Genomic DNA, 14705 nt, shown 5'->3' with positions numbered 1-14705 from the left:
TTTAGTAGCATAACGGTTAAAATCACAAACTCTGGTTTCAGCCTGCCTGAGTTTGAATGCTGCTTCCACTAATTACTGGTTGTCTGATGTTGGGCAAGTCACTTTACCTTTGGATGTAAAAGTGTCATTATTATAATACTATTTTAGTCCACACAGACGGATATTAATGTTTGAATTACAATCAGGTCCCAGACCATGGGGTTACTCCCCATCCTCTACCCCTCACCTCTTTCTCTTCCAGATAGATGAGCCCCAGCCGCAGGAAGATGAAGTGCATCTCAGAAGCATCCACTACAAAGCTAATGGTTCGTTCATAGCATGCTTTGGCCTCAGAATGATTTCCATTCAGAAAATAGAGATGGCCCTTCAGGCCCCAGACATTGGGGTTCTGGGAAAGTGAAAAACAAAGAGTACATGGGATAAGGTAGCATTTAAAAGTACCTTGATGATCTTTGTTTAACATTTAAATTTAGATAGATTAAGTCCATTTCCTTTCTCTTTTCTTTTTCAGATCAACTGTTTTCTTTTTCTAAGAGCATTCAGAAACATAACCATTTAATTGTACTGGAAGACATTTTTCTAGGTCTGCCCTCAGATTTCTTTCTTGCAGTCTTCAAAGCCATTTTGGGTGTGGAGTAAATATTAAGAAAAACATTCAAGCATAACCCCGATACTGTTCACATGAGAAAACAGAAGAAATATAGAAAAACTGAAATAAACACTATCAGCTAAATATATCCTTTTCTCTGCCCTTTGCAAAACTCATGATTATTTTATTTTTATTTTTTTGAGACAGAGTCTTGCACTGTCACCCGGGCTGGAGTGCAGTGGTGCAATATCCACTCACTGCAACCTCCGCCTCCCAGGTTCAAGCGATTCTCCTGCCTCACCCTCCCGAGTAACTGGGAGGCATCACCACCTTTAAATAAAGCCCCTTCTCCAGACTCAAGAGGCTTTAGCAAAAGTCATTACCAGGTAGTCCATCTGGGCTGCTTGTTGAAGGTATTCCTCTGCCTTGGCAAAGTCCTTCTTAAGAATGTGTGTCTGGGCCAGCACCAAGTAATATTCACAGCTGGGGCCTCCTTGAGGGCATAACAGCTCATGTGCAAGCACTCTGTGCACATACTGCAAGGAAAATCAGATTATAAGGAGCATATAAATGGCTGCATTGTGTCTTTTTTCGGTTGAAGGATTCTGCCTCTAATAATAAACAACAAGAAATGTATTACAGAATGAAATAATTATCCTCAACTTCAAAAGGTAAAGGGTGAATTACAAACATTCTGCACTTCATAGTTTCATTACCAGCTATTCACCTAGTCACCAAATGAAGACATTTCCAAGTGAATAACCTGCAATACTGTATAACTCTGGTCTTGCTAGTCATCATACTAGGTGAGTGTTAGACTGTATGTATTATGCAGCAGACAAAGGCACATCATCAACCACCCCATTTACAAAGGAGGTAATATTTTCAGGCAGTTGACATTGTAAGGAAACTTAAGTGAGGTAAAACTGCCTTTCTAACAATCTAAACTTGAAATCTTAGAAACATAAATGTGTGTTTTGGATCTACCTCCAAACATTAGTTATGTTTACCAGTTTTGTACTTTGGATCAATTTTTTTTTTTTTTTAGAGACAGGGTCTTGCTCTGTCACCCAGAGCTGCTTACTGCAGCCTCCTGGCCTCAAGCAATCCTCCTGCCTTGGCATCTCAAAAGTGCTGGAATTATGGGGGTGAGCCACCATGCCTGGCCAAATCTTTGCTTTTTACACTTTGTAAGACCTACAAATTTAACAAAGTTAGATATACTTCTTAAGTCGAAGGTAAATCCTTCTTTTTATCTCCCACTGTTCCCATCTCAGTCTATAATGTAGAAAATTCTACATTACACTTACACCTTTTTAGGAGAATACTAGAGGGAACGCAGCTATTTTTTCTACCTGCCTTCTGGGTCTCTGACCCGGGGGTGCTAATGACTTATTTAGCTGTGGAAGAAGAGAGTCTGTTTCTATTTTGGGGAGGGTTAATCTGTTAAAGGCTCCTGCTTAATGTGGCTCAGTCCCACCCAGTTGATAATTCTTGTCCTTTCTTGAGTTTGCCTGCCCTCGAGTAGGGCATGCACTTGGCAGGATCAAAACCAAACACTCTTGGCTCCTGCATCTTGCTCTCTCCTACTGCTTGCTCATGAATATGTTTCTTGCTTCCCATGTGATAGGCAGACCTCCTAGGATGCTCTTCTTCTCTGAGAGGAGACTTCAGTTCTTCAGCTGCTGTACCTGTGACTGCATGGGTAAGTCAATTGTGGGACCAGTTACGTTCTCCAGCCCAGTTTTACCCATAAAAATAAGCTAATATTTTTATTCCCCGATATAGTACTATGTATGTTTCTACTTGGATCAAACCTAGAAGGGAAGAAGGGAATTATTTGGCTCCTGTGAACCCCCAACACTCACAAAATGAATTCCCATAATAAAGTGATATCAGGCAACATATGCCTTAGAGTCTGATTTAGCTCTGTTGGTATTCTACAGGGAGCAGAACTTGCAGTGAGGTCTTCTGCTGCCATGTGCAAAGAGTGGTTCATGTTTGGATGTTCTTCCCGTTGGGCTTAAAGTATGCTCTCAAAAGCATATTTGATTTCTGTTTCACAAATATCTAAGCTTGAAAGATACCATTATGGATAGAATAAGGAGTTTGCTAAAATCTTTCCATCTACTTGCCCTTTTCCAAATATTCTGACCTGCACAGCCTTGACTTTCATCAAGAAACGTATGGTCTCCATGAAGATGGTGGTAGTTTGAGAAACACCATAATGAAGGCCAGGATGCAGAAAAGCTGATGAATCTTGACATTTTGATGCTTCTGAAAATATTACATTAAAAGGATTGAAGATTGGATATAATAGAAAAAGTGTCAGAAATTCAGACACACTCTTCCAGGCATGGTGGCTCATGCCTGTAATCCCAGCACTTTGGGAGGCCGAGGCAGGTTGATCATGAGGTCAGGAGTTCGAGACCATCCTGGCCAACACAGTGAAACCCCATCTCTACTAAAAATACAAAGATTATCTGGGCATGGTGGCACGTGCCTGTAATCCCAGCTACTTGCGAGGCTGAGGCAGGAGAATCCCTTGAACCAAGAAGTCGGAGGTTGCAGTGAGCCAAGATCGCGCCACAGCACTCCAGCCTGGCGACAGAGCAAGACTCCATCTCAAAAAAAAAACAAAAAAAGAAATTCAGATACACTCACGTAGCAGAGAGTCTTCTTATCTAATACATGAGAGGGATCATAATCTAGAAAGCTATTGACTGCTCTCTAGCAATGGTCCCCAAAAAGGAGAACTCAAAGGTTCTCAAGGTAAATCTACTTGTGGTTCCAAATGCAAGAACAACTAAATAAAAAGGTTTTAAAAAGTATTCAGATCTTCTTGAATGTGAAACACAGTTTGTAGATGTTTTTTAAAAATGAAGAACTGTTAGGAAATCATAGGTCTGTAGTTGGCTACTTCTGTGAGCTAAATATAAAATCCTTGCTGGCCGGGCGCGGTGGCTCAAGCCTGTAATCCCAGCACTTTGGGAGGCCGAGACGGGTGGATCACGAGGTCAGGAGATCGAGACCATCCTGGCTAACCCAGTGAAACCCCGTCTCTACTAAAAAATACAAAAAACTAGCCAGGCAAGGTGGCAGGCGCCTGTAGTCCCAGCTACTCAGGAGGCTGAGGCAGGAGAATGGCATGAACCCGGGAGGTGGAGCTTGCAGTGAGCTGAGATCTGGCCACTGCACTCTAGCCTGGGCGACACAGCGAGACCCCGTCTCAAAAAAAAAAAAAAAAAAAAATCCTTGCTTACTGAGAGAGTTACACCATTGAGTTTGGATTTCAGAGCCTAGTTATCAACTTCAAACAAGTCAGGATTGCCATTTCATCATAAGAGTCTTCATTTTTGTCTAGCTTATGCCCCTCTTCCAAGTGGAAATCTTTATTTCTAGTTACCTTTCTTTGTTGGTATCTCCTTGATAAATGTGTTAGATGGTTTTTGGTTTATACTTGGATCCCAAGTTTGTGTAGTCAAAATGGGTTCTTGTGAATCAGACTGCAGTTTGGAGGATTCTTCAAGAAATTTGTCTAGAATAGATAATGCAGCTCCTGGTCCTAAACAGATTAAATTTTAACGAAAAATAAAACTTCTTACATTGGGTATTTAAAGGTTATTGTAAGAGATACATTTTGCAAAGCATAAGAAACATATTCCCTAAATATTTCATGAAGGACAGACTTGTTTGGTAGACTTGTTTATATTTTTGAATAATTTAAAGAGTACAAACTAAACTGACAAAACAGTTTTGTCACTGTGACCCCCCAGTACAACTGTGCTGCTAGTCCAAGTCATGATAATATCAAACAGATCCCTATTTTAAGTTATTTAAATAAATAAATCTTTTTATTTAAACATTTGCATACAGATCTTTGCAAGGATATGTTTGTTTCAGTTGGGTTAAGATCTAGGAGTGAAACTGCTGGCATGTGTATGTATGTTTAAGCTTATTTCAAAACTTGGCAATTTTGTCCTCACTTTAGTAGCACATATACTAAAATTGGAACAGCACAGAGAATAGCATGGCCCCTGCACAAGGATGACTCACAGACTTCTGAAGCAATCCACATTTTAAATGGATGTAACAAAATATCACTCCACAAATACATACAAATACTATACATCAATAAAAAAAATAAGGGGTTGGGGCCAGGTGCGGTGGCTCACACCTGGAATCCCAGCATTTTGGGAGGCCAGGTGGGTGGATCAGGAGGTCAGGAGATCGAGACCATCCTAGCTAACGTGGTGAAACCCCATCTCTACTAAAAATACAAAAAATTAGCCGAGCATGGTGGCAGGCGCCTGTAGTCCCAGCTACTCGGGAGGCTGAGGCAGGAGAATGGCGTGAACCCAGGAGGCGGAGCTTGCAGTGAGCCCAGATTGTGCCACTGCACTCCAGCCTGGGCGAAAGAGCAAGACTCTGTCTCAAAAAAAATAAATAAATAAAAATAAGAGGTTGGGCAAGGTGACTCACGCCTGTGATCCCAGCACTTTGGGAGGCTGAGGTAAGAGCACTGCTTGAGCTCAGGAGTTCAAGACCGGCCTGAGAAACATGGTGAGACCTCATCTCTACTAAAACAAAAATTAGCCAGGTATGGTGTTGCACACCTGTAGTCCCACGCTTGAGGGACTGAGGTGAGAGGACTGCTTGAGCCTTGGAGATAGAAGTTGCAGTGAGCCATGATTTTGCCACTGCACTCTGGCCTGGGTAACACAGAGAGACTCTGTCTTAAAAAAAAAGAGAAAAGAAAAATAACCTTTAAAAATTGCCATTTATTGGAAGGCCATGTAAGTATATGAAAAAAAAAAGAAAAAAATTACCAGTTTTCTCAAGTGGTTGCACCATTTTGCATTCTTACCAGGAATGTTTGAGAGTTCCAGTTACTCCACATCCTTGTTATAAATTTATCTTATCAATCATTTTAATTTTAGCTATCCCAGTGGTAAATTACATTGATTTTCAAATGTGAAACTGATCTTACAACCTGCTTAAATATATTATCTTTTCTATATGTTGCTGAAATTGAGTGGCTATTTGTTAAGAATTATTGTGTCTAACCTGGTGTGGTGCCTCATGCCTATAATCCCAGCTATTTGGGAAGCTGAGGTGGGAGGATCGCTTGAGGCTAGGAGTTTGAGACCAGCCTGGGCAACATAACAAAACCTTGTCTCTTAAAAAAGAATAATAATAATAAAATTAAATAAATAGAGAAGTATTGTATCTAGGCTTATGAAAGTTATTTGTATGTACTCTTCTTTCTTTGGGATGACTTTGTCTGGTTTGATACCAGGGTGATTACTGTTCTCAAATTATGAGTTTGGACGTGTTCTCTTTTTCTCTATTTTTTGAACATGTGGTATGATTGAAATTATTTCTTCCTTATTTAATAAAATACACTAATAAAGCCTTTTGGGCCTGAAGTTTTCTTTGTGAGAGGTTTTTATTACGCACTTAACCTCCTTAGGAGATACAGGGCTATTCAGATTGTTTCTTCCTGAGTATGCTTTGTTAGTTTATGTCTGTCAAGGTATTCATACATTTCATTTAGGTTGTTAAATTTGTTGGCATTAAGTTGTTAATAACTTCTCCTTATTATCTTTTTAATATTTATAATATTTTCAGTGATGTCCTCTCTCTCATTTGTGATATTGGTAATGTGACTTCTTTTTTTCCTGATCAGATTTATCTGTTTCATTGATCTTCTGAAAGAAACAGCTGTTGGTCTCATTGATTGTCTCTATTTTTGTCTGTTTTCTATTTCATTGATTTCTATTCTGGGCTATTATTTATTTCCTTTTACTTATTTTGGGTTTAATTGGATTTTCTTGTTCTAGCTTCTTAAGGTAGAATCTTAGATCATTGATTTTAGACATCTCTTATTTTCCAATATAAGCATTTATAGCTATAAACTTTTCTCTAGAAAATAATTTAGCTAATCCCACACATTTTGATTTGTTTTGCCATCATTACGATTAAGTTCAAACTATTTTCTTTTTTTTTTTTTTCTTTGAGACAGAGTCTCGCTCTATCGCCCAGGCTGGAGTGCAGTGGCGCAATCTCCACTCACTGCAAGCTCCACCGCCTCCCAGGTTCACGCCATTCTCCTGCCTCAGCCTCCTGAGAAGCTGGGACTACAGGCGCCCACCACCACACCTGGCTAATTTTTTTGTATTTTTAGTAGAGACGGGGCTTCACCGTGTTTGCCAGGATGGTCTCGATCTCCTGACCTCGTGATCCGCCCGCCTTGGCCTCCCAAAGTGCTGGGATTACAGGCATGAGCCACCGCGCCTGGCAAGTTCAAACTATTTTCTAATTTCCTTTGTGATTTATTCTTCGACCTGTGGGTTGATTATTTATTTATTTAGATCCGTATGTATTTATTTATTGAGACAGACTCTCACTGTCACCCAGGCTGGAGTGCAGTGGCACAATCACAGCTCACTGCAGCCTCGACCTCCCATGCTCACATGATCCTCCCATCTGAGCCTCCCTAGTAGCCAGGACTACAGACATGCCACCACACCGGGCTATATATATATATTTTTAACTTTTGTAGAGACGGAGTTTTGCCATTTTGTGCAGGCTGGTCTCGAACTCCTGGCCTCAAGTGATCTGCCTGCCTTGGTGACCTGTGGGTTATTTAGAAGTGCATATTTCCAAAAACTTGAAGTTTTCCTATATGTCCAGTGATGAGATGGTAAATGTTTAACTATTGGTTGTCAGGGGTGTGTGTGGAGCCTGGTTTGCTGATTTCCATGATGTAAATTTTCCTACCATGGCCAATATCAAGCTACCGATGTCATGTCATTGAATATAGAGTTTCAATCCCATTACTGGGTATATGTCCAAAATAAAATAAATCTTTCTACCAAAAGGACACGTGCTTGCAATATTCACAATAGTAAAGACATAGAATCTAGCTAAGGTGCCCATCAATGGTGGTCTGGATAAAGAAAATGCAGTACATATACACCATGGAGTACTGCACAGCACAAAAAAGAACAAAATCATGTCTTTTGCAGCGACATGGATGCAGCTGGAGGCCATTATCCTAAGCAAATTAATGCAGGAACAGAAAACCAAATACTGCAAGTTCTCACTTATAAATGGAAGCTAAACACTGGGTACTTGTGGATATACAGACACGATTCTAGCGAAAGAAATGGTGGGGAAAAGGGGCTGACTGGGTTCTCCCCCAGCTCCTCCTAATGAAGAGAACAAAAAGGCCAGGGATCCCCCAAAGCCAAACAAGCTCATGGATCAACTGATCCTTGCTGAGGCTGGGGAAGGCTGGGGAAGGCTGAGGAAGGCTGGAGAACGAAGCAGCCATGTAGATGGTCTGAGCCACATGCAGAGAGGAGGAGCAGAGGGGAGGATTGGGCAGCTGGCCTGGCTAGCTATCAGGGTGGAGGGGCGAGGCCAGGGCCAGCTTACCCTGAAAATCCCCCTCACACATATCCAAAACTGCACCACTCATATTACACAGCTGTAAGAACACAATGATAGGATTCGGAGAAAGGAATGAACATGACAAAACATGTATGTCACACACACACACACACAAACTATGCCAATATTACAGTCCCAGGCGGGCCACACCAAACCATGATGGATTCCACACTGGCTCACAGACCTGAATGTATGGGACAGAACAACAGTCTACTACCAAAAGGATGTTAAAACAGGGCTTGCATGGGCCTCCCTGTAACTGGGATTACAGGCGCGCACCACCACACTTGGCTAATTTTTAAATTTTCAGTAGAGACGGGGTTTCACCATGTTGACCAGGCTGGTCTTGAACTCCTGACCTCAGGTGATCTGCCTCCCTCAGCCTCCCAAAGTGCTGGGATTACAGGTATGAGCCACTGTGCCCAGCTAATAAGTTATATTTTTATTTTCATTCAGTTCAATATATTTTCAAATTTCCCTGTGACTTCATCTTTCATTAGAGGAATATTTAGTAATGTATTGATCATTTCTAAGTGTTGAGAAATTTTCCTGTTATCTTTCCTTTTTTTTTTTTTTTGAGACAGAGTCTTGCTCTGTTGCCCAGGCTATAGTGCAGTGGCCCAGTCTCAGCTCACTGCAACCTCCGCCTCTGCTGTCCAAGCGATTCTCCTCTTTCAGCCTCCCAAGTAGCTCAGATTATAGGTGTGCACCACCACACCCAGCTAATTTTTGTGTTTTTAGTAGAGACAGGGTTTTGCCATGTTGGCCAGGCTGGTCTCAAAACTACTGACTTCAAGTGATTTGTCAGCCTTGGCTTCCCAAAGTGCTGGGATTATAGGAGTGAGCCAAGAGCCACCACAACTGGCCAGATTTTCCTGTTATCTTTCTATTGATATGACATAGGGGTGAGACACACCCAAATGTAAGTATGAATTTGTCTGCATCTCCCTTCGGCTCTGATAGTTTTTGCTTCATTATCTTGCAAAGCTGTGTTGTTTAGTGTAAACACACTTAGAACTGGTATATGTCTCCTTGGTGAATTAACCCTGTTATTGTTATTTAATGTTTCTCTTTGTCTCAACTTATTTTCTTTGCTCTGGAGTCTTCTTTGTCTAATATTAACATAGCTACTCCAGCTTACTCTTATTGGTTCATAAGCTCTTATTGTCTATCCTTTTATGCTTAATTCATATATATCACTATGTTTGAGGATTTTTGGGGACAGGGTCTCACTATGTTTTCCAGGGTGGTCTCAAACTCCTGGCCTCAAGCGATCCTCCCACCTCAGCCTCCCAAAGCACTGGGATTACAAGCATAAGCCACTACACTCAGCCTATATCATTATATTTGAAATGAGGTTCCTGTACACAACATATAGTTGAGGTTTTTAAAATTGCTATTTAAAGCCAGTCTCTGTCTTTTAATTTGTATGTTTAGACAATTTCCATTGAATGTAATTATGTTAGTTTCCTATTGCTGCTGTAACAAATTACTACAAACTTAGTGGCTTAAAACAACACAAACATATTATCTTATAGTTCTCAAGGCCAGAAGTCTGAAATCAGTTTCACTGGATTAAGGTCAAGATTTGGCAGGGCTAGCTCCTTCTGGAGGCTCTAAGGGAGAATTTATTTCCTTGTCTTTTCAGCTTGTAGAGGCTACCTATATATCTTGGTTTGTAGCCCCTTTCCTCCAACTTCAAAGCCAGAAGCATAGCATCTTCAAATATCTTTCTCTGGCCCTCTGATTCCGTTATCACATTGTCTTTTTTTTTGTCTGTGACTTCTCTCACATCTCTCATATAAGGACCCTTGTGATTACATTGGACCTACCCAGACAATCCAAGATAATCTCCCCGTTTCAAGATTCTTGACATTTGCAAAGTCTCTTTTGCTATATAAGGTAACATTCCCCGGTCCCAGGGATTAGGACATGAACATCTTTTGGGGAGCCATTGTTCAGCCTACCATAGTATTTATCTATATTAGGGTTTAAGTTTGCCATTTTATTATTTGTTTTCTATTTGTTCTCTCTGCTTTTTATTCTACTATTTTCCTTTTTCTGCCTTCTGTGAATTATGTGAACATTTTTTAGTATCCCATTTTGACTTATCTATAGTGTATTAGATTATATCTGTCAGGCCTCTGAGCCCAAGCTAATCCATCATATCCCCAGTGACCTGCACGTATACATCCAGATGGCCTGAAGCAACTGAAGATCCACAGAAGTGAAAATAGCCTTAACTGATGACATTCCACCATTGTGATTTGTTTCTGCTCCACCCTAACTGATCAATGTACTTTGTAATCTCCCCTACCCTTAAGAGGGTTCTTTATAATTCTCCCCACCCTTGAGAATGTACTTTGTACGATCCACCCCCTGCCCCCAAAACCTATAAGAACCAATGATAATCCCACCACCCTTTGCTGACTCCTTTTTCGGACTCAGCCCGCTTGCACCCAGGTGAAATAAACAGCCATGTTGCTCACACAAAGCCTGTTTGGTGATCTCTTCACACGGACGTGTGAAACATTTGGTGCCGAAGACCCGGGTCAGCCGGACTCCTTCAGGAGACCAGTCTGCTGTCCTCATCCTCACTCCATGAAGAGATCCACCTACGACCTCGGGTCCTGAGACCAACCAGCCCAAGGAACATCTCACCAATTTTAAATCGGGTAAGCGGCCTCTTTTTACTTTTCTCCAACCTCTCTCACTATCCCTCAACCTCTTTCTCCTTTCAATCTTGGTGCCACCCTTCAATCTCTCTCTACTGTTAATTTCAATTCCTTTCATTTTCTGGTAGAGACAAAGGAGACATGTTTTATCCGTGGACCCAAAACTCCGGCGCTGGTCACGGACTCGGGAAGGCAGCCTTCCCTTGGTGTTAAATCATTGCGGGACGCCTCTCTGATTATTCACCCATGTTCCATTGGTGTCTGATCTCCACAGGGACGCCTGCCTTGATCATTCACCCACGTTCCATTGGTGGCAAGTGAATTGCGGGGACGCCTGCTTTGGCTGCTCACCCACGTTGCAGCCCAGGGCTGCTCCCCACCCCCTTTTCCGCGTCTCTACCCTTCCCTTAAAACTTGCGTCCTTCACTATGGGCAACCTTCCACCCTCCATTCCTCCTTCTTCTCCCTTACCCTGTGTTCTTAAGAACTTAAAACCTCTTCAACTCTCGCCTGACCTAAAATCTAACCATCTTATTTTCTTCTGCAATACCGCTTGGCCCCAGCACAAACTCGACAGTTGTTCCAAGTGGCCAGAGAATGGCACTTTGAATTTGTCTATACCAAATTATTTTGCCTATCCACCCTGTGGCGCCCAACCCATGTACTCTTTTGTCCTCAATACCTTCCTCCACAACTCACTACTCCATTCTTGATCTTAAAGATGCTTTTTTCACTATTCCCCTGCACCCCTCGTCCCAGCCTCTCTTTGCTTTCACTTGGAGACTGACCCTTATACCCATCAGGCTCAGCAAATTACCTGGGCTGTACTGCTGCAAGGCTTCATGGACAGCCCCCATTACTTCAGTCAAGCCCAAATTTCTTCCTCATCCATTACCTAGCTTGACATAATTCTTCGTGAAAACACACATGTTCTCCCTGCTGACTGTGTCCGGTGCATCTCCCAAACCCGAACCCCTTCTACGAAACAACAGGATTTAAATCTTAATTACCATACAATGTCGACCAGACCTAGCAGGAGCTCCCTTCAGGACAGGATGATAGATGGTTCCTCCCAGGTGATTGAGAAAAAACCCCAATGGGTATTTAGTAATTGATATGGAGACTCCTGTGGAAGCAGAGTTAAAAAATTGCCTAATAATTGGTCTTCTCAAATGTGCGAGCTGTTTGCATTCAGCCAAGCCTTAAAGCACTTATAGAATCGAAAGACTATCTCAATCCTGACTCAAAAGGTTAGCTACACCCTCTCTGAAATGAATTTGCATAAGAACTGTTGTTTATAGGAATGCATCTTGATGGGGCAGTTGGTTTGTTATGAAATACTCAGGAGCCCAGTTCAGCTCTAGGAGTCACCCTGAGTGCACAGGCAATATTGGACACGCTGGCCGGGCGCGGTGGCTCAAGCCTGTAATCCCAGCACTTTGGGAGGCCGAGACGGGCGGATCACGAGGTCAGGAGATCGAGACCATCCTGGCTGACACGGTGAAACCCCGTCTCTACTTTAAAAATACAAAAAACTAGCCGGGCGAGGTGGCGGCGCCTGTAGTCCCACCTACTCGGGAGGCTGAGGCAGGAGAATGGCGTGAACCCGGGAGGCGGAGCTTGCAGTGAGCTGAGATCCGGCCACTGCACTCCAGCCTGGGCGGCAGAGCGAGACTCCGTCTCAAAAAAAAAAAAAAAAAAAAATATTGGACACGCTGGTAAGGGACCACCAGAATCCAGCAGCCCAGACCCCTTTCTTTGTGGTCAAGGCAGGAAAACAGGTGCAGGATTGCTATATCGGGAAGCGTAACTAATCCGATAAGCAGAGGTCCATGGGTGGTTACGCACCCTGGAAAGGAACTCACCCCTGAGTGCAATGGCAATGTTGGCCACGCTGGTAAAGGACCACTAGAATCCAGCAGCCTGAACCCCTTTTTTTGTGGTTAAGAGAGGCGAGAAAACAGGTGCAGGACTGCTACATCGGTGAGCATAACTAATCCGATAACCAGAGGTCCCTGGGTGGTTATGCACCCTGGAAAGGAATAAGCATTAGGACCATAGAGGACGCTCTATGGCTAATGCTCGTCGGAAAATGACTAGGGGTGCTGGCATCCCTATGTTCTTTTTTCAGATGGGAAATGTTCCCCCCAAGGCAAAAACGCCCCTAAGATGTATTCTGGAGAATTGGGACCAACTTGACCCTCAGACGCTAAGAAAGAAATGACTTATATTCTTCTGCAGTACCGCCTGGCCACAATATCCTCTTCAAGGGGGAGAAACCTGGCCACCTAAGGGAAGTATAAATTATAACACCATCTTACAGTTAGATCTCTTTTGTAGAAAAGACGACACATGGAGTGAAGTGCCATATGTTCAAACTTTCTTTTCATTAAGAGAAAATTCGCAATTATGTAAAAAGTGTGATTTATGCCCTACAGGAAGCCCGCAGAGTCTACCTCCCTTCCCCAGGGCCCCCCTGACTCCTTCCCCAACTAATAAGGACCCCTCTTCAACCCATTCGGTCAAAAAGGGGTAAATAATGAGGGGATAGACAAAGGGGTAAACAATGAACCAGAGTTCCAATATTCCCCGATTATGCCCCCTCCAAGCAGTGGGAGGAGAATTCGGCCCAGCCAGAGTGCACGTATGGTTTTCTCTCTCAGACTTAAAACAAATTACAATAGACCTAGGTAAATACTCAGACAACCCTGATGGACTCCTTTCCTTCCTAGGCATGGTTAGGTATTTCCACCTTTGGATACCTAGTTTTACCATCCTGACTAAACCATTATGTAAACTCACAAAAGCAAACCTAGCTGACCCTATAGATCCTAAATCCTTTCCGCACTCTTCTTTCCGTTCCTTAAAAACAGCCCTAGAGGCTGCCCCAACACTAGCTCTCCCTAACTCATCCCAACCCCTTTTCATTACACATAGCCAAAGTGCAGGGCTGTGTGGTTGAAGTTCTTACACAAGAGCCAGGACCGTGCCCTGTAGCCTTTCTGTCCAAACAACTTGATCTTACTGTTTTAGCCTAGCCCGCATGTCTGCATGTGATGGCTGCTGCCACCCTAATACTTTAGAGGCCCTCAAAATCACAAACTATGCTCAACTCACTCTCTACAGTTCTCATAACTTCCTCACACCTGACACATACTTTCTGCTCCCCGGCTCCTTCAGCTATACTCAATCCTTGTTGAGTCTCCCACAATTACCATTGTTCCTGGCCCGGACTTCAATCCAGCCTCCCACATTATTCCTAATACCACACCTGACCTCCATGACTGTATCTCTCTGATCCACCTGGCATTGACTCCATTTCCCCATATTTCCTTCTTTCCTGTTCCTCACCTGATCACACTTGGTTTATTGATGGCAGTTCCACCAGGCCTAATTGCCACATACCAGCAAAGGCAGGCTATGCTATAATATCTTCCACATCTATCATTGAGGCTACTGCTCTATCCCCCTCCACTACCTCTCAACAAGCCGAACTCATTGCCTTAATTTGGGCCCCCACTCTTGTAAAAGGACTACGCGTCAATGTTTATATTGACCCCATATCCTGCACCACCATGCTGTTTCATGGGCTGAAAGGTTTCCTCACCTCGCAAGGGTCCTCCATCATTAATGCCTCTTTAACAAAAACTCTTCTCCAGGCCTCTTTACTTCCAAACGTCCATACACAGCAAGGGCCATCAAAAGGCATCAGATCCCATCTCTCAGGGAAACGCTTATGCTGATAAGGTAGCTAAAAAAGCAGCTAGCTGCCGGGCGCGGTGGCTCAAGCCTGTAATCCCAGCACTTTGGGAGGCCGAGGCGGGTGGATCACGAGGTCAGGAGATCGAGACTATCCTGGCTAACACGGTGAAACCCCGTCTCTACTAAAAATACAAAAAATTAGCCAGGCGTGGTAGCGGGCGCCTGTAGTCCCAGCTACTTGGGAGGCTGAGGCGGGAGAATGGCGTGAACCAAGGGGGCGG

At 43.1% G+C, this 14705-nt stretch overlaps 1 protein-coding gene and 1 non-coding gene across 11 annotated transcripts in view; one reads left to right on the top strand and one right to left on the bottom strand.

Moving 5' to 3' along the window:
- The window catches only part of CFAP70 (cilia and flagella associated protein 70), a 115228-nt gene that overhangs the window by 19762 nt on the left and 80761 nt on the right, over positions 1-14705 (bottom strand). For all 10 annotated transcript variants that reach the window (XM_077946616.1, XM_077946618.1, XM_077946621.1 and 7 more), the window contains 4 exons: positions 3996-4154; positions 2745-2866; positions 973-1125; positions 227-388 (listed from right to left, as the gene is read on the bottom strand). In XM_077946616.1, the coding sequence (XP_077802742.1) occupies positions 227-388; positions 973-1125; positions 2745-2866; positions 3996-4154 (596 nt within the window). The remainder of the gene's footprint in view (positions 1-226; positions 389-972; positions 1126-2744; positions 2867-3995; positions 4155-14705) is intronic.
- Positions 4568-4671, top strand: LOC114670164 (U6 spliceosomal RNA). Its single transcript, XR_003719652.1, has one exon. It is a non-coding gene; the product is annotated as a U6 spliceosomal RNA (small nuclear RNA).

The sequence above is a fragment of the Macaca mulatta genome, chromosome 9 (genome assembly GCF_049350105.2).
Source record: "Macaca mulatta isolate MMU2019108-1 chromosome 9, T2T-MMU8v2.0, whole genome shotgun sequence".
Classification (NCBI taxonomy): Eukaryota; Metazoa; Chordata; class Mammalia; order Primates; family Cercopithecidae; genus Macaca; species Macaca mulatta.
Note: the sequence above shows the minus strand (reverse complement) of the source record. Positions and strands in the feature narration are given on the sequence as shown.